Source organism: Anoplophora glabripennis, unplaced genomic scaffold (genome assembly GCF_000390285.2).
Source record: "Anoplophora glabripennis isolate ALB-LARVAE unplaced genomic scaffold, Agla_2.0 scaffold1005, whole genome shotgun sequence".
NCBI lineage: Eukaryota > Metazoa > Arthropoda > Insecta > Coleoptera > Cerambycidae > Anoplophora > Anoplophora glabripennis.
The window spans coordinates 59,855-84,534 of NW_019417083.1; the positions used below are offsets into that span (position 1 = coordinate 59,855).

The 24,680-nt window shown below is 30.1% G+C and overlaps 2 protein-coding genes across 5 annotated transcripts in view; one reads left to right on the forward strand and one right to left on the reverse strand.

Moving 5' to 3' along the window:
* Positions 1-21,109, forward strand: part of LOC108914521 (glycerol-3-phosphate dehydrogenase [NAD(+)], cytoplasmic) — a 77,972-nt gene extending 56,863 nt beyond the window's left edge. The window contains exon 7 of one of the 2 annotated variants that reach the window (XM_018720344.2): positions 20,919-21,109. In XM_018720344.2, the coding sequence (XP_018575860.1) occupies positions 20,919-20,940 (22 nt within the window). In that variant the 3' untranslated portion in view covers positions 20,941-21,109. Of the gene's footprint in view, positions 1-1,551; positions 1,712-20,918 lie in introns of those variants that run through there. The other variant, XM_018720342.2, reaches the window with a different exon arrangement.
* A 3,272-nt stretch (positions 21,110-24,381) lies between these two features.
* The window catches only part of LOC108914522 (zinc finger RNA-binding protein), a 57,619-nt gene continuing 57,320 nt past the window's right edge, over positions 24,382-24,680 (reverse strand). For 2 of the 3 annotated variants that reach the window (XM_018720347.1, XM_018720345.1), the window contains exon 16: positions 24,611-24,680. In XM_018720347.1, coding sequence (XP_018575863.1) covers positions 24,616-24,680 — 65 coding nt within the window. In that variant the 3' untranslated portion in view covers positions 24,611-24,615. The other variant, XM_018720346.1, reaches the window with a different exon arrangement.

Here is a 24,680-nt window from a genome sequence, read left to right on the forward strand (position 1 = left end):
AAAAGTTCAAAATAAAATTGGATTTATTGTCAAAAACTTACATACAGTTCAAAAATAAACAAAGTAGATTGAAATATTAAAATTCTCAAACATTCGTTTCTGGATAATAAATACATACATCCATTTGAAGAGTATACGTAAGAAACATTTTATCAATATATTAGATGTAGGTAATTGAGAATTTTAATACCCTTGAAGGGTATTAAAATTTGACTGATCAGCTTTTTGAAATAAACTTAAATTATTTACCTTTAATAATGAATTTATAAAGTGAAACTAGCCACCAAGACCTTTTTATGAAATTATCTAAAAAATGCATAAAACTGAATTGATTTATTCTTTTTTGGTAGTTCAGCAATAGCCAGCGATTTTTCAAAAATCGCTGGCTATTTAAAATTAAAAAAAAACTAAGAAGTCTGTAAAACAATAAAAGGGAACTACATATGCATGTTATATAATTTGCATATTTTTATATTAAAAGAATACATGACAAATTTAACTTTTTTAACAACCCATATTTAATTTAATTTTTAAAAAATTTAATTTATAGCAGACTTTGTGAATAGAATAAACATACTGAAGAAACCTTTAGACCTATGTTACAATAAATGATCACAAATTAAATAGACAAGAAGCAAGAATTTGATAAATCAAAAATTTGCGAATATACTTGGGAAAATAATTTTTTGGGAAGACAAAAAAAAACTAAATTGTGAAAGATGTGTGTTGAATTATTCCTTTATATTGCATCCTTGTTGGATATAAATATTGTTAGAAATAATAATTAAAAAAAATTAAACAATAGCTATCGGAACAGATAAACCAACAAAACAAATTATCACATTTATAAACAAAAATGTCAGTAGTGATAATGAAAATATCTTATTTATCTGCTTTTTTCAGTGTGCAATTTTTTATTAGGCAAGAATAATTTTCACAAATAGATAATTTCCGTACAAAGGTTTTTACACACATACAGGAAAAGAGGGTCCCCGTAATTGCTGACATTGCAGTTTTAGGGGAAGTTAGGCCGCGACCAGGGGCAGCACGATCAACGATGTCAAATCTTAAAAAGCATACCTTAAAAAGAGGCAAATTGTTTCTTAAACTGTTATAATAGGGCAATAAAAGTATTATATGCAATAAATAATGGTAAATGTGTAATTTGTTAAATCTTAGGGCGTAGAACGTAATGCACCCTGGATCCTAACGGCCTACAAATATCAAAATTTGTGTCAAGTGTCAGTTCTTACTTTGACTTATCTGACAGCGTAGCTTATAAAATCAATGCTACTACTAGAAAATTATGAACCAGGAGCTTCTGATTTTTATTATTCAGTTTTTTTTAAATTCGATAAAATTAAAATATTTTAGGGGATAGGTAAATAATTTCACTCAAACAATAAATTTCATAAATCATAAAATAGATCACCATAAACAGAGAGAGACGCCAAAACTCAATTTGCTATTTAATAACTTAATATAACTTTTAACAAGTAGTTTATAAGACAGACTTTTTTTTATTATTTATTAATTATTATTTTGTTTTAGGAATTCTAAATTAGACACTTTTGAATCAGAAAGACGCATTGATCATCATATTAGTAAACTTTAATTTACTAAAAGCATCTACTAAAATATTAACCTTCCTGTGAATTATGGATAAATATTATATTAATGCTTGACGTGTATTGTCTTTTTTTATTGTATACATATTTATGTTCTTAAAATTAGTTTTAATTTTTTGGTATTACCAATAAACAAATGCATTTAATTACAATTTATGTTTCATTTTCATGTATAACAATCCATGGTCATGGTCAAAATTAACTAACATATTATTTCATTTCATATCTAATCTTTTTTCTCATTAAATTAAAGAAATTGTTATTAAAATATTATGTAATTACACTGGCATTAAAATTGCTAATAACATAAAATTAAGGGCAAGGGAAACAATAAATGAATCATACAATTGTACTAACAATACAGAGTATTTGGTTTAACTAATTTTGTATTCAGTAGGTTCCAATCGAGGTGGGCTAACATAGATATCTTTGTTATTAATGGATCAATATTCAATTGTTTTCTTGGTTGCACCGTTAAGTGTCAATAAAATTTTCCACTAATAACGGAGACACCCTTGTCAGCTCGTCTCCAATTGAACACGGTGTCATTGATAAAGTTTGCGTTGTATGTAAATTTTTTAAATAATCTAATTTTTTATTTTCTAAACGTTGCTCGAAAGTCTTTTCATTATGAAAGTTCTCTATGTAGGCCTTGAGGTAATCCTTTAAAAACGGTTACTATTCAAATATGACCCCTTTATTTTTCACCAGTCGCCTAGAAAAACGGTCTCAAAATAAAAAAAAAGTGCATAAAAATTTGATTATTTTTCAATTCAATAATTATTATAACAATTTCAACCCTTTGACGTCCATCTAAAGCTTCTTGCTGAAGAAGAATTTAAATAAGACCTAGTAAAATATCTAATTCTGAAATTTTCCATTTGGTTACAAAATGTGTTGCTTTTATCGTTTACTTTGAGTTTTAGATATCAAATACAATAAATTACTTTTTATAAATGAATAGTTTCTTTTATGTTTAGTTTGTTTTTCTGTTGAATGTTATGCAGTAATTTTTCCCAATGTTCAAGTTTCTCGATGCCTCTTCTGTAGAAATTCTCTGATTTTGACTAAAAAGACTCATCCAATCAAGTTGCATAAGGAGTTTGACAGAGTAGAAGAGATGAAAATTAGAATGCGTGAGATCAGGAGAGTAAGGCGAGTAGGGCAGAACTTCCCAATTCAACTCCGGAAGGGCCGTTTGGTCATATTGGCAATATGTAGTCACGCATTGTCATGTTTTTTTTTAATAGCCACTTGGAGTCACCGTAGTTGTTGGACATTGAGTTCTGCGTTGGCGATTTGATTGTTTGGTAAGAATCCCATTCCAATCCCCCCAAACGCATAACATTGTTTTTCGAGGATAAAGTTCTGGTCTTATTCGCCGAGTTGCTTGTTCTTTGGTGCTTAACCATTCTTTCTGCTTTTCCAAGTTCACGTCAGACACCATTTTTCATCACCAGCGAGGAAAACATGCCTTATGACCACGTTTTGATCGATGACGACAGTAAAAACCAGCGGCAATTACAAAGCATTAATTTTTATTGTTTTCGTTCAAAATATGTGGAACCCAAGCGCCGAGTCTTTGAACTTTTCCCATCAAATGCAGGTGGTTTACTACTGTTTTGCGATCACTTCCCATTTCCTGAGCAAATTCATTTGTTGATTGTCTTAGATTTTTGTGGAATCAATTCAGTTACTGTTCATCAAATAATTCAACAGGGCTTCCGGAACAGTTCATATCTTTAAGGTTCATATCGCTTTCTTTAAAACACGAAAACTATCGACGGTCTGTTTTTTACATTACTTATTCCCCAACCCATTATTATAGAAACTTATGAACAAATGTCACCTCTGCAATAGCATATTTTTTGCATATTGTGGGGAGGCTCAATTCACATTTTTTCTTAACAGAATTTTAGTTTTTATTATTTTATAGGTACCTATTTTTTATTTATATGAAATATTCTTGTGATCATTAAGTTTGAATTCATATTATTGGAAATTATTGAAACGAACTACGTTAGTACATTTTGATCATTTGTAAGCTTTCCCGGAGAACGANAACCATCTTATTTACTACACGGATGACTTGGTGGCAAAGTCTCGTACAGTTTATGTATGATAGCATGGTCTTGAGTTACAGAGATTTCTTGCTCTGCTCTCATTACCATTTATCGGGGACCACACGCGTGCGGCAAATGTTGGGCGACCCAGGTCTCTGGTAGGCTGCCACAGCCACGTCCCCGAGCCTGCCTTAGGTCACCCATCCAAAATCCGGCCCACGTCCGTGATGCTTGACTCGGCAGATCGAAATCCGCCGGCCAATACACCCGGCTAGGCGGTCCCCCCGTGAGATAGTGTACTTGGCGTGTTTTTTTAATGTGATTTCCCCGGTAGGCCTATTCCAAAATCTATTGCGGTCCTGTTTAATTAATGTATATTGGGGAAAACTATTCATCTGAAAATTCGTCTAATAGTGATAATTATTCTCTTTCTTCTTCTTCTTCTTCTTCCTGCTGGATACAAGTAAATTATTCTAACAGCGATGCATCAGTACAATACATTGGAATAGAACCAATCCAGACTTTACTCCCACCTGCACCGGAAAAACTCCTTAATACAATTTTTTGCAATTGCAAAAGGGGTGTAGTGCTAAGTGCGGCTGCAAAAAGTTGGATTATTTTGTTATTAGCATGTACCAGTTGTCAAGGTCAGTAGTGCTCCAATGTTGAATCGCCATCAGGAGGATTCTTACGATATCAGCGAGGAGACATCTGATGCATCGCTGTTAGAACAATTTACTTGTATCCAACAGGAAGAAGAAGAAGAAAAAAAGACATTACACTTTAAGTTCCATTAAATAATTATCATTCAGACGAACAGTTTTCTCCAATTATTCAAAATTCACACTGCTTTCATCATTTCCAACAGTACCTACCACTTTTTATTCAATACAATATTATTTAATTTAACAGGACCACTATAGATCGTGGAATAAGCGTACCGGGGAAACTACATAAAAAAAAACGCACCAAGTACACTACCTCACAGGCGGCGTGGAAACCAACCTTTTGAATCGCTATATCTCAGAAATGGTGATTCTTAGGAAAAGAAGTGTAAGAACAACTTTTATAGATAATTGCATTCTGTCACATTTTAATGATTCATCATTCCTTATCAACCCTTTAAAATGCTTCAATTGAAATCACTCTATTTACTGTCGATCAATGCTCTTGGTATACTCACACCATGTACCAAATTTGTTTTTTTTTTAAGTTCAAGTAAAACTGAGATATTGATTTTTTTCAAAATTTGAAACCCCACTTTCAACGCCTGTAAGTTCTCAAGGGTGCAGCTTCGTACAAAGATAAGTTGCATTAAATCACCATATTTTGGGCTCTCCTACACGCCCCTGCTCGGAGTCGGTTCTTATGCGAAACACCCTGTATAAAAAAATTATTGGAATTGTGCAACTCAAAATAATTTAGATCCTTATTTGTTGTAGCTACATTGTATATGTAGTGGCATTCTAGCTTGCTAATCTGATTACAATAATTCTATTGGAAATATGTGGCTTGCTGTAATTATAAAAAATGTTTGTTTCTTCTAAAAATAGCTCGCTAAAAAAACTGGATCATCATCATAAAAAAAAATTATCAAATCACTTCTTGAGCAAATAATACAATTTAACCACTTGCAATTTTTAGACATTTTTCTGGTTTGATTTATTGAAAATAATCTGCTTTATTTTTATTTATTTCTAAAGTTTTAAACTAAAATATTAAAATATTCGTCATTTGATCAAAAGTTACTTTAATTCATTTTTATACAGAAGGCATTGAAATAAAAAAAAAACGTTTTTTTTTTTTCAGATGTTTCATAACTGGGTTTCTTATCTTAAATTTATATCGTGTAAATGTGTCAATGAAAGATTGAACAACTAAAAATATGCACATCGCATTCAATTTCTTACATTTTTGTGCCATCCTCTTTCCCAAGGCTTAATTTTAAAGAAAAAATATAATTTATTGATAATAAAATAGAATGGTAGCTGGAAAATATTTTCGAAATTTCTTCGACATATGTTAGAAAATTTTTAATTAAAAATACATTTTGATATTGGAGTCAGAAAAGTATGTGATTATTAATGAAAACTCAAAATATGACAGAAGTACACTAGCTGCAAGCAGTTTTTTCAAGTGATCATAGATTATTTATTTTAGTGGTAAGCGTTTGTTTAACACAAATATGTATATTTTCTTAAAAGTTGTTAAGCTATTTGCCGTCTGTACGTTTATTAAAAATATTTAAACCTAGGTAAAATGGTGACTCAAGATATTTTATATTTATACAATGGAACGTAAAAATTTTTGTGTTGTCAAGTTTTTCTATTATCTACACACTACACACACTATCTACACACTATCTTGAACAAAAGTTCAAAATAAAATTGGATTTATTGTCAAAAACTTACATACAGTTCAAAAATAAACAAAGTAGATTGAAATATTAAAATTCTCAAACATTCGTTTCTGGATAATAAATACATACATCCATTTGAAGAGTATACGTAAGAAACATTTTATCAATATATTAGATGTAGGTAATTGAGAATTTTAATACCCTTGAAGGGTATTAAAATTTGACTGATCAGCTTTTTGAAATAAACTTAAATTATTTACCTTTAATAATGAATTTATAAAGTGAAACTAGCCACCAAGACCTTTTTATGAAATTATCTAAAAAATGCATAAAACTGAATTGATTTATTCTTTTTTGGTAGTTCAGCAATAGCCAGCGATTTTTCAAAAATCGCTGGCTATTTAAAATTAAAAAAAAACTAAGAAGTCTGTAAAACAATAAAAGGGAACTACATATGCATGTTATATAATTTGCATATTTTTATATTAAAAGAATACATGACAAATTTAACTTTTTTAACAACCCATATTTAATTTAATTTTTAAAAAATTTAATTTATAGCAGACTTTGTGAATAGAATAAACATACTGAAGAAACCTTTAGACCTATGTTACAATAAATGATCACAAATTAAATAGACAAGAAGCAAGAATTTGATAAATCAAAAATTTGCGAATATACTTGGGAAAATAATTTTTTGGGAAGACAAAAAAAAACTAAATTGTGAAAGATGTGTGTTGAATTATTCCTTTATATTGCATCCTTGTTGGATATAAATATTGTTAGAAATAATAATTAAAAAAAATTAAACAATAGCTATCGGAACAGATAAACCAACAAAACAAATTATCACATTTATAAACAAAAATGTCAGTAGTGATAATGAAAATATCTTATTTATCTGCTTTTTTCAGTGTGCAATTTTTTATTAGGCAAGAATAATTTTCACAAATAGATAATTTCCGTACAAAGGTTTTTACACACATACAGGAAAAGAGGGTCCCCGTAATTGCTGACATTGCAGTTTTAGGGGAAGTTAGGCCGCGACCAGGGGCAGCACGATCAACGATGTCAAATCTTAAAAAGCATACCTTAAAAAGAGGCAAATTGTTTCTTAAACTGTTATAATAGGGCAATAAAAGTATTATATGCAATAAATAATGGTAAATGTGTAATTTGTTAAATCTTAGGGCGTAGAACGTAATGCACCCTGGATCCTAACGGCCTACAAATATCAAAATTTGTGTCAAGTGTCAGTTCTTACTTTGACTTATCTGACAGCGTAGCTTATAAAATCAATGCTACTACTAGAAAATTATGAACCAGGAGCTTCTGATTTTTATTATTCAGTTTTTTTTAAATTCGATAAAATTAAAATATTTTAGGGGATAGGTAAATAATTTCACTCAAACAATAAATTTCATAAATCATAAAATAGATCACCATAAACAGAGAGAGACGCCAAAACTCAATTTGCTATTTAATAACTTAATATAACTTTTAACAAGTAGTTTATAAGACAGACTTTTTTTTATTATTTATTAATTATTATTTTGTTTTAGGAATTCTAAATTAGACACTTTTGAATCAGAAAGACGCATTGATCATCATATTAGTAAACTTTAATTTACTAAAAGCATCTACTAAAATATTAACCTTCCTGTGAATTATGGATAAATATTATATTAATGCTTGACGTGTATTGTCTTTTTTTATTGTATACATATTTATGTTCTTAAAATTAGTTTTAATTTTTTGGTATTACCAATAAACAAATGCATTTAATTACAATTTATGTTTCATTTTCATGTATAACAATCCATGGTCATGGTCAAAATTAACTAACATATTATTTCATTTCATATCTAATCTTTTTTCTCATTAAATTAAAGGAATTGTTATTAAAATATTATGTAATTACACTGGCATTAAAATTGCTAATAACATAAAATTAAGGGCAAGGGAAACAATAAATGAATCATACAATTGTACTAACAATACAGAGTATTTGGTTTAACTAATTTTGTATTCAGTAGGTTCCAATCGAGGTGGGCTAACATAGATATCTTTGTTATTAATGGATCAATATTCAATTGTTTTCTTGGTTGCACCGTTAAGTGTCAATAAAATTTTCCACTAATAACGGAGACACCCTTGTCAGCTCGTCTCCAATTGAACACGGTGTCATTGATAAAGTTTGCGTTGTATGTAAATTTTTTAAATAATCTAATTTTTTATTTTCTAAACGTTGCTCGAAAGTCTTTTCATTATGAAAGTTCTCTATGTAGGCCTTGAGGTAATCCTTTAAAAACGGTTACTATTCAAATATGACCCCTTTATTTTTCACCAGTCGCCTAGAAAAACGGTCTCAAAATAAAAAAAAAGTGCATAAAAATTTGATTATTTTTCAATTCAATAATTATTATAACAATTTCAACCCTTTGACGTCCATCTAAAGCTTCTTGCTGAAGAAGAATTTAAATAAGACCTAGTAAAATATCTAATTCTGAAATTTTCCATTTAGTTACAAAATGTGTTGCTTTTATCGTTTACTTTGAGTTTTAGATATCAAATACAATAAATTACTTTTTATAAATGAATAGTTTCTTTTATGTTTAGTTTGTTTTTCTGTTGAATGTTATGCAGTAATTTTTCCCAATGTTCAAGTTTCTCGATGCCTCTTCTGTAGAAATTCTCTGATTTTGACTAAAAAGACTCATCCAATCAAGTTGCATAAGGAGTTTGACAGAGTAGAAGAGATGAAAATTAGAATGCGTGAGATCAGGAGAGTAAGGCGAGTAGGGCAGAACTTCCCAATTCAACTCCGGAAGGGCCGTTTGGTCATATTGGCAATATGTAGTCACGCATTGTCATGTTTTTTTTAATAGCCACTTGGAGTCACCGTAGTTGTTGGACATTGAGTTCTGCGTTGGCGATTTGATTGTTTGGTAAGAATCCCATTCCAATCCCCCCAAACGCATAACATTGTTTTTCGAGGATAAAGTTCTGGTCTTATTCGCCGAGTTGCTTGTTCTTTGGTGCTTAACCATTCTTTCTGCTTTTCCAAGTTCACGTCAGACACCATTTTTCATCACCAGCGAGGAAAACATGCCTTATGACCACGTTTTGATCGATGACGACAGTAAAAACCAGCGGCAATTACAAAGCATTAATTTTTATTGTTTTCGTTCAAAATATGTGGAACCCAAGCGCCGAGTCTTTGAACTTTTCCCATCAAATGCAGGTGGTTTACTACTGTTTTGCGATCACTTCCCATTTCCTGAGCAAATTCATTTGTTGATTGTCTTAGATTTTTGTGGAATCAATTCAGTTACTGTTCATCAAATAATTCAACAGGGCTTCCGGAACAGTTCATATCTTTAAGGTTCATATCGCTTTCTTTAAAACACGAAAACTATCGACGGTCTGTTTTTTACATTACTTATTCCCCAACCCATTATTATAGAAACTTATGAACAAATGTCACCTCTGCAATAGCATATTTTTTGCATATTGTGGGGAGGCTCAATTCACATTTTTTCTTAACAGAATTTTAGTTTTTATTATTTTATAGGTACCTATTTTTTATTTATATGAAATATTCTTGTGATCATTAAGTTTGAATTCATATTATTGAAAATTATTGAAACACATAGTACATTACACATACATTACACATACACTACATTAGTATATTTTGATCATTTGTAAGCTTTCCCGGAAAACGACATGAGCGCTTCTGCCTAAAGATAAATCTGTCACATTCGAAAGTCATTCAATTACCAAGTAACTTTAGATGGACTATAGTAATGTTTTTGTTTTGATTTTAGACATTTTTCATTTAATGAAATACAAACAGATCCCTATAGAGTTATTAAGTTTCGTTATTGTCGTGGCCTAAACGAGATTTTAGTTGCTAAATATTGTTTTAATTTTTATTTTTTACAAAAAAAAAACGAGTTATTAAAAATTAATTAAACCTGATTCAAAGTTTATTTAAATTTCATATTAAATATACGCTGGGTACTTTATTGGTGACATTATGTATTTGGTGCTTTTCATTATATCTACAGGGTATTTCAATTTTTTTTTCATAATTTTGACAGGATCTGAAAAAGTTCGTGCGACTACAAGTTTCAAAATATTTCTTATTCTAGATACAAGGTGTTTTTTAATTTTTAAAATATAAAAACTGCCTATGTTAATTTACTTTAAAGTTACTAGATATTGAGTAAAAAAAAATCTAACTGCTTTTCCAAAACTTTGAAAATGATCTGTACCTATTTGAAAAAAAGGACTTTCAAACTTTTGGAGTTGGAAAATATTGCCTCAATTATTGAAATTATGAACAAAAAAATGGAACACCTTGTTTTTCTCTTGTGTTTTAACAATTTTTCAGATACATAACAGATTTTCTAAAGGTAAGGAAGGTGTGGATATAAGTTTCCTCCACTCTTCAAAAGAGTCAGTATCTTTTGTATGAAATAAATGTATTTTTTGATTCTTTGTAGGCATTATAGAGAATTTTCCATGGGCATGGAGTTACCATAGTTTTATAGTAATAACAAGTTGATTTAATTAAACTTACCCTTATCACTTATTACTTGTTGCCTGATATAAGATAACAAATTTGACATCTTTTTAAAGATTTCTTACAAATATAATTGTGATATTCATCAAAACCATATCAGTGGTAGTTCTACGTTCATGGATATAGGGTGACTGTATTTTTTTTACAAAAACTCTACTTACAGATTGTACAAGAATACGGTCATACTGTAATCAAAACTTCCTAAAGTCAAAAAAGTTGAATATTAGTCAACTTACTTTAATCCAAAAGTGATTAATTTGAAAGTTACTGGGTGTTTAAATCTTACTTTTTAAATGATTTTTCCATGTAAAAAATGTCTCTTGTCAATTTCACTTGAATTGATAGTTTTCCAGTAAAGAGAGAAGATTCCATTTGCTATTTTGGAAAAAAAAAGTTTAGTATACCTACCAAATCGTTTCTGAGATCTCAGATATACAGTCAATTATCTTGAAACTTTCTCAACACACTTTAAATTTAAACTCAAAATTAATTTGTTACTGTAAATTCATGTGTCAATGATGTGTAAATAAAGTTTGGTTTTGTACTTGTTACTCATACAAAAAAGTTAGATGCACTTCCTGATTGTTAGGCTATGGACCCAGTTCGCGTGGCATTTTTTGTGTGAATGCTCAAGAAAAATGTTGAGCAGTTTATTAAGAATGTACTGAAACCAAATGTCGCGAAAACCTCAAAGAATGGAACCAAGCAAAAAAAGTGTGGAACAGGTTTCACAAGAAAAATTACTAAACTAGATTTAACATTGTTAATAACTGGGTATCATTACTGTTGGTGGGACTACCTGAAAAATGTCAATGATTATGGCTATCTAGCATTCAGGCATAGAAATAATAGATGCCATCAAGACAAAATTGGTGGAACTGTTTTCTTAGAGAAATTTGCCAGCAAAAAGAAAAGATGTTATTGAAAGTTGGCAAACAAAAAATAAGTATAAGTCATTTAAGAATATTTGGAAGTATAACCATGATCCAAACAAATGAAGTTAGAGGGGTTCAGTGATACAACAAAAGGTTATTGTGTGTTTGATTCAGTCACTAATGATGTCATAATAAGTAGAGACGTAGTTATACTAGAAGAAACAAGAGACAACTTCTCTTAACTTTGGAAATAAAATCTGAAGAATAAGAGAAATTTAATTCAGTGGAGGATCAGAAGAGTATTGAAGAAATAGATGTTCAGGATGTGGTGTACGGTTCAATGGAAAGTAATGTGAGAGTAGTGAGTCCATTGGAAAGAGCAAAAGAGCACCAAAACCAAGAAATTTTGACATTTTTATGACTTATACATTCTGGTCAATGAGGTTTTGATGACTGTTAAGGCCATTAGCAGTAGAAGTCCTGGCAGGATCTGAGTCAGAGAAATGGAAGAACTGAAATCTTTTGAGATCAACAAAACATAGAAACTAGAGAGTCTACCTGAGGAAACATCTGCAGTAAATGGGTATACAAGAAAAAAGTATCCATAGATAATGTGAGGTACTGGGCGCAACTACTGGTAAAAGGCCCACCAAGACCTTGTGTGGACTACGTTTGAGACCTTCTCATCAGTAGTTCATCATTCCACTATGAAACTTCTCATGGTATTATATGTAAAACTAGAATTAGATATATCCCACCTAGATATAAAAACAGCTCATCGATGATTTCCACCCAAAATCAAGTATACGTAGACAAAAAAATAAGGTTGTAAAATTAAGAAAAGCTGAAACAATATACCATGGAATGAAATAGTAAATATTACTTTGCTTGGTTTAGGATATAAAAAGTTAAATTTGAAGCCTTGCATATCTAGAATAAATCATGATAAGTCACTAATGATAGTTGCATAGTATGTAGACCATTTCTTTGTTTTTTTCGAATAACTTGGTAGAAACTAATTTTATAAAGAAACAGTGTTAAATTTAAAATCATAACCTTAGGTAAGCCTAGAGTAAAAAAATTTTTGGGCCTGGATGTCAATGGAGATAGGATGAATAATCCTAACTCTATGAGTCAAAAAAGGTAGGTATATTGAGAAATTAGTTAAACGGTTTAACATGAGTGAGCATAAACAGACTAAATCACCTACAGAATGGATATTAGATTTTACCAGACCAGACCTGACAGCATAGTTTTCTTAGCCAGTTTTAAGATATTTAAAAGGCCAAAGCATTATTGTTTGAAATTTGCAAAAGAAAATTCTGAACTACATGGTTTTGTTGATGTCAAAAAATCATATTCAAGATATGTATACTACAAACTTTATGTATGGTTGGTTTCATATGCAAGTAATAAACAAAAAACAGTGCTCTAACAAGCACTAATGCCAAATATGTAGCATTGTCAGAAGCAGCTTGAGAGGCAGTTTATTTAAGGAATTTGTGATATGAATCAAAACATATTGATGTAAAATGTCAATATATCAGGCAAGTTGTTTCTGATAGATTAATATAAGTGAAATATTTATCAATAGATGAAATGCTTGGTCTTAACCATGGATTTGCTAATGGACAACAAATTGTTAAGAAGTTTAAGTGTTTTTAATGGTGTGTTACACTTTAAATATTAAATTTTAATTAAAATCAAGACTGTTATTAATTTGTTATTGTGTCTTCTGAAAATGATGTGTAAAGTTTAGTTTTGTGCTGGTTACTCAAACAAAAAAATGGTTTTACTTCCTTATTTAATAACAGCCCCACAAAAGAAAAAAAAAGGATCGGATCTGGTATTTAGACCCATGTATTTCCTTGAATTTTTTTCCGCTGAATCCGAATCTGCCTTCAGATTTGGCCCAACCGGTCTGAATTTTCGGGAAAATTAAAAAAACGTCAAAATTCACGAAAAACGTCATTTACGATCAACAAAAGTTATAAAAAATCAAATTATTCTACCAGCTCACTAGGCGTATCATTTTTCACTCGTTTAATTCCAATTTATCATCATAGAGTCAGACAAGCTGGTCCAATTTCATTCAAAAACAGAAAATAGATCAAAATGCTTTAAAACACCATTTTCATGGCATAATTCATGTTGCAGAGTTCTGGATCCATCTTTTTATCCACCCACCCATTTATGAATTCATACATCTTTCTATCCAGTCGTTCATACATGAATACGCATATTTATTCATCCACCTGTACCACCTATAAAACCCACCCATCTCTCCATCTACTTTTTGTACCTACTGAGAGATGAGATAACAGCCTAGAAGATTGAGAATGCAATAAAACTTGTAGAATACTCTACTTTCTAAACAAAAGAAAATGATATCTACAAATCATCCTTATTTTTGTTGCTATAACGTGTTCTCTTTTCTTCAAAGGATCTATGCAAAGGGTTACGCTTTCGTTTAGTCCCTCTATTTTTCGTTTCTCTTTTTAACAACCAACAAAAATCGGCCATCATGTTTTCATCCCATCTTCCTTGATATCGCTGTTCTATAACCTTCATATCCTGATGAAATCGTTCGCCTTGTTCTTCGCTATAATCTCCAAGATTTTCAGGAAACCAATCCAGATGTGAATGAAGGAAGTGCAACTTGTAGTTCATCAAACATCCCAGATCTTGGAAGTCTTTCATTTTTGATACTACAATTTCTTCGTATTTAGGACTTGGTGTTTCCTAAAAAATTAGTCACTACAGCTTTGAAACTAGTCCAACCACTCTTCTCAACGCTACTCATTGTAGTGATGAATGTTGCATCCTTGAGCATTGTCCGAATCTGAGATCTATCAAATACACCTTCTTTCAATTTCGCCTCAGAAATATTTGGAAATTTTCGCCCTATTAGGGTGGATCAAAAGATGGATCCAGAACTCTGCAACACGAATTATGCCATGAAAATGGCGTTTTTAAGCATTTTGATCTATTTTGTTTTTGAATGAAATTGGACCAGCTTGCCTGACTCTATGATGATAAATTGGAATTATACTAGTGAAAAATCATACGTCTAGTGAGCTGGTAGAATAATTTGATTTTTTATAACTTTCATAGATCGTAAATGACGTTTTTTGTTAATTTTGACTTGGTTTTTGAATTTTCCCGAAAACTCAGACCCGTTGGGCCAAATATGAAGGCAGATTCGGATTCAGCGTAAAAAAATACTTGGAAATCCATGGGTCTGAATACCAGCTCCGATACTTTTTTTTTGTGGGGCTGTGTAATTAGTACATATCTTAAGTTTCTATTTAGCAGTTTCAAAAGAAATTAATGAGAAATTTTTTTTATGCAAAATCAACAGATCATTTAGAAATGCAGTCGTTTTCCTTATAAGATCTATGGGTCACAAATACTCCTGTATCAGATATCGTATATTGGTTGTAAGATATTAATAAAATTAATTATTAAATTAATTTAATAACCAAGACTAATACTGTAAGTTTTTGGATTAAGGTAATTTGTCTTGAATTCAGTCGTTTTTACCTGACGTATCTGTGGATGATGTAATTTTCTGGGAGACCCTGTATGATGACGGTTCTTTGACGTTCAATATAAGGCAAGTTCGGTATTAACATATAGACGCTCCAGATGTGATTTGTTCTTTTCTAATTGTAAGAGATGAAAAGACATAGATATATCTGGAGCATCTAGATGTCAATACCGAATTTGCCTGTAGTTTCCAAATAAGTCACTTTCTTGCACTAGTCAATTCAGCTCAAACCTGGAATGTTCCTGTCAAATTTAGAAGGTTGTCGATTTCGATAATTAGTTATATATGTCTTAATGCATTTGCAGAACCAAATGTGATAGTAATGGTGGTCTGATATGATTTTATTGGAGGGTGATTTTTTGTGATATTATAAGGAGTTTTTTATGGAAAATCTGACAATGTACCCTTTAAAATCCACATATCAAGTTTCATTTCCAAAATGTGTAAATTTTTGTTTTGTTATAAAGTAACAATGAGAAAGATTTTTAAAATTAATAGTAATTAAAAAATAATTAAACAAAACCAATTCTTTTTTTATGGAGCATTTTAGCATTACCTATTAAAGTAATAAAATATTCCATAATAAAGGTATTATTTCTTTATTTTTGTTTATTTTTTTGTTACCTTAACTTTCAAAACTTTTCCCTATATGTTACTTTACCATTCTCAATAGCTTCAAGGAAAACAGAAATTTACTTTTTTTCTTAAGTTTAGGATTTGTTAGAAAATATGGAGAGCTACTAATTAAGTTTGAAATGCGGGCGTTTTAAAATTTGCTGAATTGAGCCTTGTCAGAGTTTTCATAAAAAGTCAGCCGTTAAAAATGTATGAAGACATCTCACACGTATAAAAAAAAATAATCATCGAAGTTGCATGATGTATTAAAATTTGTCTGGAATATTGTTGATTAAATCTCAATGCACTGCAAATTGTTATAAAAATAGCAATCAGTATATCGAGGGGGATCTGGCAAAAAGGCAAAAACGTCAGTTATAAAAATAGGAATTTTTGCATTTTTGGCAGATCACACATATTTTATGTTATGGCACATTGACATAGACAAAATGATTTATTTTCTTTTAAAATAACCATTAAAATATAGAAAAAGTATGTAACTTGTGCAAAATGTTTTTGTCCACTCTGCTTGATGTTAGACTCAGCCTTAGTCTCAGTTGATAGTTTCACATCTCGTTAACACTTACTTTTTGCATTAGTTACATAAATATCAAATATCCATTTTAACTGTTTGTTAATTTTTGAAATATTTAGGCTAATCCCATATTTTATATATGCTTTTTAATTATAGAGCAAATAAAAAATTATTTATAGATGTGTGAACCTTCTGACCAGGAGGAGGTTTTAGGTAATTTTTTTATCAAATTTCTGAGAAATCAGAAAAATCTAATTTCCCGTGAAATTATGATTTGCATGAGAAAATTTACAAGATTATTTTTTGTTGCCATTAAAATATAAAAGTAAAAGTTTACACAATGAAAATAATGTTTTTTTTTTAATTAAGTAATCAGTAAGGCTGTGTTCAGTGATTGGTTGGACCGGTCAAAGTCTTTCAGCAGACAAATATTTCGTTGGTCGGCCTAATCAGCTGATTGGGAATATTGGGAAAGTTTCAATACAGTTACTAAAGGCCGTTCAGTGAATTGTTTGACTAAAGAAGTTTGACCGAACTAGTCCGACCATTCGCTGAACACAGCCTAAGTATATCCCACACTAGTGGTTCTTTCACTTTAAAAGACTATGGAATTATTTACATTTTTTTAAATTCCGACATCTTGTATCTGGAAAGCAAATTGCTTCGCTCAAAATTACTTTTTCTTTCATATATGTATATTGAAACAGAATTCAAATTGAAATATGAAAATCTGCATCAAAGGGATTTTCTATATATGTTCTCAATTAAAACATTATTATTAATCCAGTTACAGTTATATCAGAAATAGCTGACTACTTCGTAATATTAAATAAAATACCCTATATTTTTGCAGATTTGGAACAAATTTAAAAAAAACATAAAACTGTAAGTGGTCGAGTTTACCTGCTCTACCATAAGATATTTTTAGGAAATGCAGTAACATGTTTTATTTTAACATACCAACATTTTTTTGGTCAGTAATGTGTTATATTTTCGTAAGTTCTTGGGTAAAATCAAATTTCGTATCTCACAGACTGAGTATACAAATAGAATCCAAAATGTTTCATTATGCATTAAACTTAAAATTTCTTTTAGGTACTTTTCATTCTAGAAAATTTTCAAACGCTATTACTAACTTTATACAGGGAGTTGGACAAAAACGAACTGATTTAGATCAAGTTACTTTGATATAATGTTGCTTCCATCAAAACTTATTGGCGTTCAAAACATTTTATTTAATTTTATTACAAAAACTCTCACTGGTTTTTGATTAGCCTAATGGGTTTTTTGTATATATATATATTTTTTTTATTGATAGAAATTTTGAAGAAATATACTGGTCACTTTATTTACTATAAAAAAAGGTATATTTGTGCATGCCACGAAAATGTATGCAAAACTATAATCATCAGTTACCGAAAGTCAATACTGAACCATTATTTTAATCCCAGAATTTTTAGGATGAATGTCAATTAATAATAAGACGTAAACATGAGTGACAAATTATATCTTTAAAAAATTTAAAAAAATTAAATAAATGCATAATATAAGTGGTTTGATTATCATCTATTAAATTTAAAGATAAGATTTAAGAAAACTCAACAAAATATAAAAATATATAATATAAATTATAGCTTTAAAAATATACAGGGTGGTCCCGTGGTAATGGGCCAAAATTAATGGGTAGATTCTCGAAGCAAAAATATTGCGATTTAGCCGAACTTACCTTAGTCCAAAAGTTGATAGTTAAAGAGATACAGGGTGTTAAATGTAAAATATTATTTTAGTTTATTTCCATTTATTTCTTAATAAATACAAATATCTACACAAAATTTTGGGGTTTGGGGTTCTTTGGATAGAAGAATTGAAATTTGTTCACATTTTGGTTATAGTTCATAGAGGGCGCCAGCTGCCGTAGGTTGAATGTGCTGGAAACGACATAACTTATTTTCCAACATTTTTTACACAAAAAAGGTAGACTTATGAAAGTAGCTGTCTCGCACCGTTTCCGAGATATTTGGCTTTGAAACTTCCAATGCTAATAGTTGAAATAATTAAAATAATTTAAAAATATCAAAAACAAGGGTTTATTTAGAATTAAAAATTGTAATGAACAGTAAAATAGTAAACATTAGTAAAAAATATGCCTTTTTGACAATAATTGCTCAAAATGTCCACCTCTAACTTCAATACATTTATCAACACGTTTATTAAAAGATTGTCTTATTTTAAAGTATAAATCCTTAATGCAAAATGACTTTGCAGGATTTAAAACCTGCTACTAAAGTTCTTCTCAAGTGTTTATAGATTCTCCATAAACAACTGATTTCATGTAACTCCAAAAACGAAAACGTCGGAATTCTATCTCACATTTATCTATACGAGTATACAATTTAATTTATAAGCTAAGATGTAATTTTAATTAGATACAAATAATACTTAATAGAAATTAGCATATAAAATGACAGCAATAAGACAAGTGGAAGACGTGAATTTTTTAATTTTCGTCCAAATCCTACTTAAGAAACTTTACCGCTAAATTAATAATACCTGTAGGTACTTAATTGTAATTTAATGCAACAGAATTGGAAGTTTCAAAGCCAAATAGCTCGAAAACGGTGCGAGATAGCTACTTTAATAAAGTATACCTTTTTTGCGTAAAAAAAATTGAAAAATAAGAATTTGTTACCAAAGATAAGATACCTTAAAGTACGAAAAAGTTATGTCGTTTTAACACATTCAATCTACTGCAGCTAGCACCCTCTATGAACTTTAACCAAAATGTGAACAGATTTCAATTCCTCTACTCAAAGAACTCCAATTCACAAAATTTTGTGTAGATATTTGCATTTGTTAAGGAATAAATTAAAAAAAACTGAAATATTCTACATTGAACACCCTGTATCTCTTTAACTATCAACTTTTGGACTAAGGTAATTTCAGCTAAATCGCAATATTTTTACTTGGGGAATCTACCCATGAATTTTGGCCCATTACCTCGGGACCCTCCTGTATAATTAATTATTATAAAAGAAAGATTGGGTGTATTTTATCTTTTATAATACTGGAACTTATTGTTCGGGAAAAAGTTTTTCATAGAGATCCCAGGATATTGATCAAAATCTTAATGAAACGTATAATATAGCTACAAATTTAGCTAAAAAGTTCTGCAACACCCCAAATCTCGGGTGTCCATAATTGAGAATTTAAGTAGAAAAATGAAAAACATTTTCTTTAAACTATGTGTTCTAACAACATGTAACAAGTATACCACTATTGCAGAAAATAAAATGTACTCAGAATAACGGAAAACCAGATATATAGACTTGTACAAAATTCTTATTAATTTTTCTAAAATTATCTTGAAGAATAATAATAATCCATTAATTTCAATACACTCTGTAGATGATTAATTTAGTACCTGTCCTAAGCCTCCAGGTAAATGCCAGTTTTACCCAAAAAGTATCGTGACATTGAATTTGATAGACGTGAATGGTAAAAAACACATTTTTATATCTTATTTATCTACATTTTTTTATTCATTATTCTTCATTAATTTTCTATTCTGCTAAACTAATAACATCTCTATTATAATTTTCTACTAACTTAATTTTAACATAACTCTATAAACTCTTTTATCATATTTTCTATAAGCATTAAGATATTATATTTTGAATACCTACTGGTTAAAATAACTAATTAACTATTCTAATACTTAAACGACGAAGTAATTTACCATTTCTCAAAATATTGAATCTAAGGACCAGAATTTTGAAAACCAGTTGATTCATTTAATTAATTTGGTGATTAGATTATAAGTAGTCATGTATAAATGCATGCAGATATATTCCCAGTTTAATCGATCATGTGATTGTTTAACTAAATTTTAACGTGTATTCAAAATATTGGTACTTAAATTCTTCACAGAACTTTCATATCACTTGAGATTCATAAGAAACTTAAAGGCTGATTGTGGGTGAGTAGATTATTATAAATGGTTTGGTGTTCATTATAACATAAAAACCGCATGGGATAATTGTGTGCGTTGGTGTTGCTATTAATTGACTGTTACTCTTCTTGCTTTTCATCTGATTACATATTTTAACCCTTAAAAATATAAAAAATTTTCATTAAATTAGAAAATAAGAAACATTTTTTTGTGATATCCTAAATGAGAAATGGAAATATCTTCTTAAACATTATTTACTTATAATGCCTAATAATATAAACAATTATTTGTTTTGGTAAAAGTAGGTATTCTAGATGGTAAGTAGGTATACTAGTGGGAAAGTGTAACTTTTCAATTATTTATCTACTTTCTTCCTTTTACTTGCTTTCTTCCTTCTACATACATATAATTTTTTTATCTATCTATAGTCATGGTTTTAATGATGTAAGTATTTTAAAGTGATGAAATTATAACAATAATTTCCACTGAATCAGGCATGTATTTGTACATTTGAAAGAAAATAATAATTCAGTCATTGATTAGGAAAATAATAATGCAAAAGCAACTAAAAATTAGAACAAAAACATCAAATGCTATTTGCATTTATATAAAAACAAAAAATGCTTGTTTATTAACTGAAATTAATCAATACAGGTAATTAAAATTTGTTTAATATTTTGAGGATGTGTATGTAATCAGACATTAATAGATTGTCAATAAATTTGAAATTTTAATTTTAATTTTATTTTTCAGGATTAAATGTGCAAGCAGTTAAAATTAATTTGTACATATCTTGTGTTAGCAAGTATAAGTAGTTGTTAAACTGATAATTACACATATGATTTTAGTATTACCATGGCATTTATGAACCGTGGTACTATCTAGTTATGTTAAAATAATATGAAGATGATATATAATTTAATAAATTGAAACATCTTATAATATACCTAGTTGTCATTTTTTCCTATAAATATTCAAGACACCGCAAATGGCCTTGAAGGTCAAGATCAAATTGAAGGACACTATCCGATGTCCCCCTCCGAACTCAACAACTTTTGTAAGAGTTATTTTCGGATTGGTGGCCCCCTCTGATTCAGGTGCGTTCCTATTAAATAAACTTTTGTGCCAAAGGGTTTACAGATTATGCATGAAAATAAATATGAAGTGTTCCAAGTGTTGCTAGCATTGCCAGCAATATTATTAATCCAAATTATCTTTTTTAAATAAGAAAAATTATACTTATAACCTGCAATTTATTATCTTTATATAAACCTTTTACAAATATACAAATACATAACAAGACATTTAATCGTAAATAGTTTTTATGAATTGAGCCTTTGAGATTCCAAACCCGTAGCCATCAGATATGAACTCAAATAAAATTTCTTTCTCGGGTGGGAATATTCAATATTCCTTGCTATTTTAAGTCAGCTTAGCTCCTCCAAAACCTCAAGTGGCAAGCCAAATCTGCTCAAATGAAATTTTACATAGTAAAATACTGTAGGCACGCGAGAAATTGTGAATGAGTTCCATTGTCCATATGCCATCTACCAATAATCCAATCATCCACAAGTACTAATGACGCATTAAATATTTGTAAGTTATATAAGCAAGACCCTTAATGATCCAAGTTTTGCGTGCAACGTAATCAACTAATGCTGATGATATTGCGGAAATCAACTTTTCTGTGCACTATATACCCTAAGTTGGACTAGATTGGATTATACCCAATATCTAGTATATAGCTACTAATAATTATCTGAAAGAAAAATAAAAAATATAGACCTAAATATTAAATTATAAAACACACATTTCGACATATTGAAATTATTAAATAACGTAATCTTTATAATGTATTCCCCTTGGTTTAACATTACCCTCACCCATTATTGTGTCAAACCAACACAAAAATGGCCAGGATACATAAGATGTTCTCACTTTAAAATTGCTTTTTCAAGTGGCCTCCATGTAAATGGAATTTGTAAATATTAATAAAACAAAATTATATACAGGGTGTTTCGCATAAGAACCGACACAGCACAGGGTCATGTAAGAGAACCCAAAATATGGTGATTTAACGTAACTTACCTTTATACTAAGCTGCACCCCTGACAAGTTATAGGCCTTGAAAGTGGGTTTCAAAAAGACAGTTTGTAGATATCCTAATGTTTCCTACTCCAATTTACCTTTTATAAAAATTTTTGTACAGGAAAACGCAATTTTTTTAGCTTTTTGCTTATAAAACCTAAACTAACGAAGCAATATGAATGCTATAGACAATTTGTAGAGAATCGAAATACAAATAAAACGAGGTCGATCGATCCGACTAGATAACTGGAAATGAAAAAAAAAACGGAAAAATGGGAAAATTTAGCGGTTTTATTAAATACATTACTCCACCATTTTTTAAGTTGTAGAGCAGACCCTGTGCACAAAGCTAGTGAATTATATGTACTTTAAGTGTGCACAAAGCAGACGCTGTCGGACCATTAGTTTTGACACAATTGTAATTTGAATTTTTTGGTTCACTTTTTGTAACATTTCTGGATGCGTTGGAGGTGGTCCGATTTTAATTTTTCAGCCGGATTTTAAAAGTATATTCTAATTTTCCGATAAAATGATGCGAAATAGGTCAAAAATTCCGCCAAACATGCTCAAAAACGGCCGAGTGCGCGTACGCTGTCGAGTAGTGGAGGAAGATGAGGGGCAGTGGATATAATACAATTTTGAATATTGTTAGTTATAGTATAGTTTAATATTATTGTGGAATCACAATGTGAAATCTGTACATTCCTTGTTTTGTTCCTGCATTTTTTGACAATCATGTGAAATCTTGACATCAAACGTGAATTTGAAAGTTTTCTTACAAAATGTCCTTTTCATAGTGCGTAAATAATACATATTTAGGTGTCCTTGTACACCGTTAAGGAATTTTGATTACATTTTGTAATATTAATAACTATACTATAACTAACAATATTCAAATTTGTGTACCTATATATCTACTTTTTGAGCATGTTTGGAGGAATTTTTCATCTATTTCGCATCATTTTATCAGAAAATTAGAATATACGTTCAAATTACAATTGTGCCAAAGCTAATGGTCCGACAGCGTCTGCTTTGTGCACACTTAAAGTACATATAATTCACTACCTTTGTGTAGGGGTCAGCTCTACAACTTAAAAAATGGAGTAATGAATTTAATAAAACCGCTAAATTGAAGCAAACTACAGCATGGGAAACCATTCACAAAAATGGTTTAAAACTGTTGCATATTCAATATGTCCAGAATCTGCAGGAAGGTGATGATCTGCGGTTGCATTTTTGCAATTGGATACACGAAAACCATACAGTTTACAAGTACATCAGGCTCAGTTCACTCATGGAGTAAATAATTGTCACAATGAACATCGTTAGTCAGATGAAAATCTGCATGCCACAGAAAAAAGCAACTTTCAGCATCGATTTAGTGTTATCGTATGGTGTGGCATGTTTAATAATCAATTACTTGGCCCACTTGTGCTAGATAATCGTCTTACTGGAGCTAGATATTTAAAAAATAATTGACAGATCTACTGGACGATGTTCCATTGAATATTAGATAAACCATGCCCCTGAACATTTTAGTCGTGTTGTGATTAGTCATCTCAACAATTGCTTTCCACATCGCTGGATTGGCGTGGTGGTTACTAAAATTGGCCATCAAGGTTACCAGATTTAAATCCTCTTGATTACTGCCTTTGGAGGATGGTTTAATCATTAGTTTATGCAACAAAAGTGAATACAAGAGACACTACTCGATCGGATTTTCAATTGTGCAGCACTTGAGAAAATCATTGTGCACTTCAACAAGCTACCCATGCAACCCACACAAGAGCTGATGCATGCATCGAGGTGGACAGTGGTATATTTGAACACCTAATTAATTTTTTAATTTTTGATATAATTTATTATACAGAATAAATACTTTTCTCCACTCATGCATTACAATAATTCTCATGTAAAAATATTTTCATTGCTATCTCAGTAACTGCTGATATTTGACCATATGTTTATTAGGCTTTTCTGTTCACTTTAACCCCCTGAACACCTCCTCGGAATATTGGGGATTCCTCCCCAATCACCCTGTATTAAAATTGTGACCTTAACATAAGTTTTGAGTTTTTTTGCACTTTGAGACCACACCACACAACCAGTAAAAAAAATAAAAAACTGATTCTTACAAACAATTTGGTTTATTTAATACAATTTTAAATAAAGCAAAACATAATGGAATATATTTTTTGATCACACATACATCTAGAAAACATTGGAACTACATAGAGAATACTTCAGTGAAATTCATAGTCCACAAATTTACAAAAAAAAAATCATTCCTATACATCAAAATACTTGTAAAATATAGAAAATAATATTAATTATTATAACTAATTATTCACTATTTCTTAAATTACTTGACGGGAGTTTCTGCGGGTGTATCTCCACCCTCTGTTTTAACCATTTTCCCTGTATCAC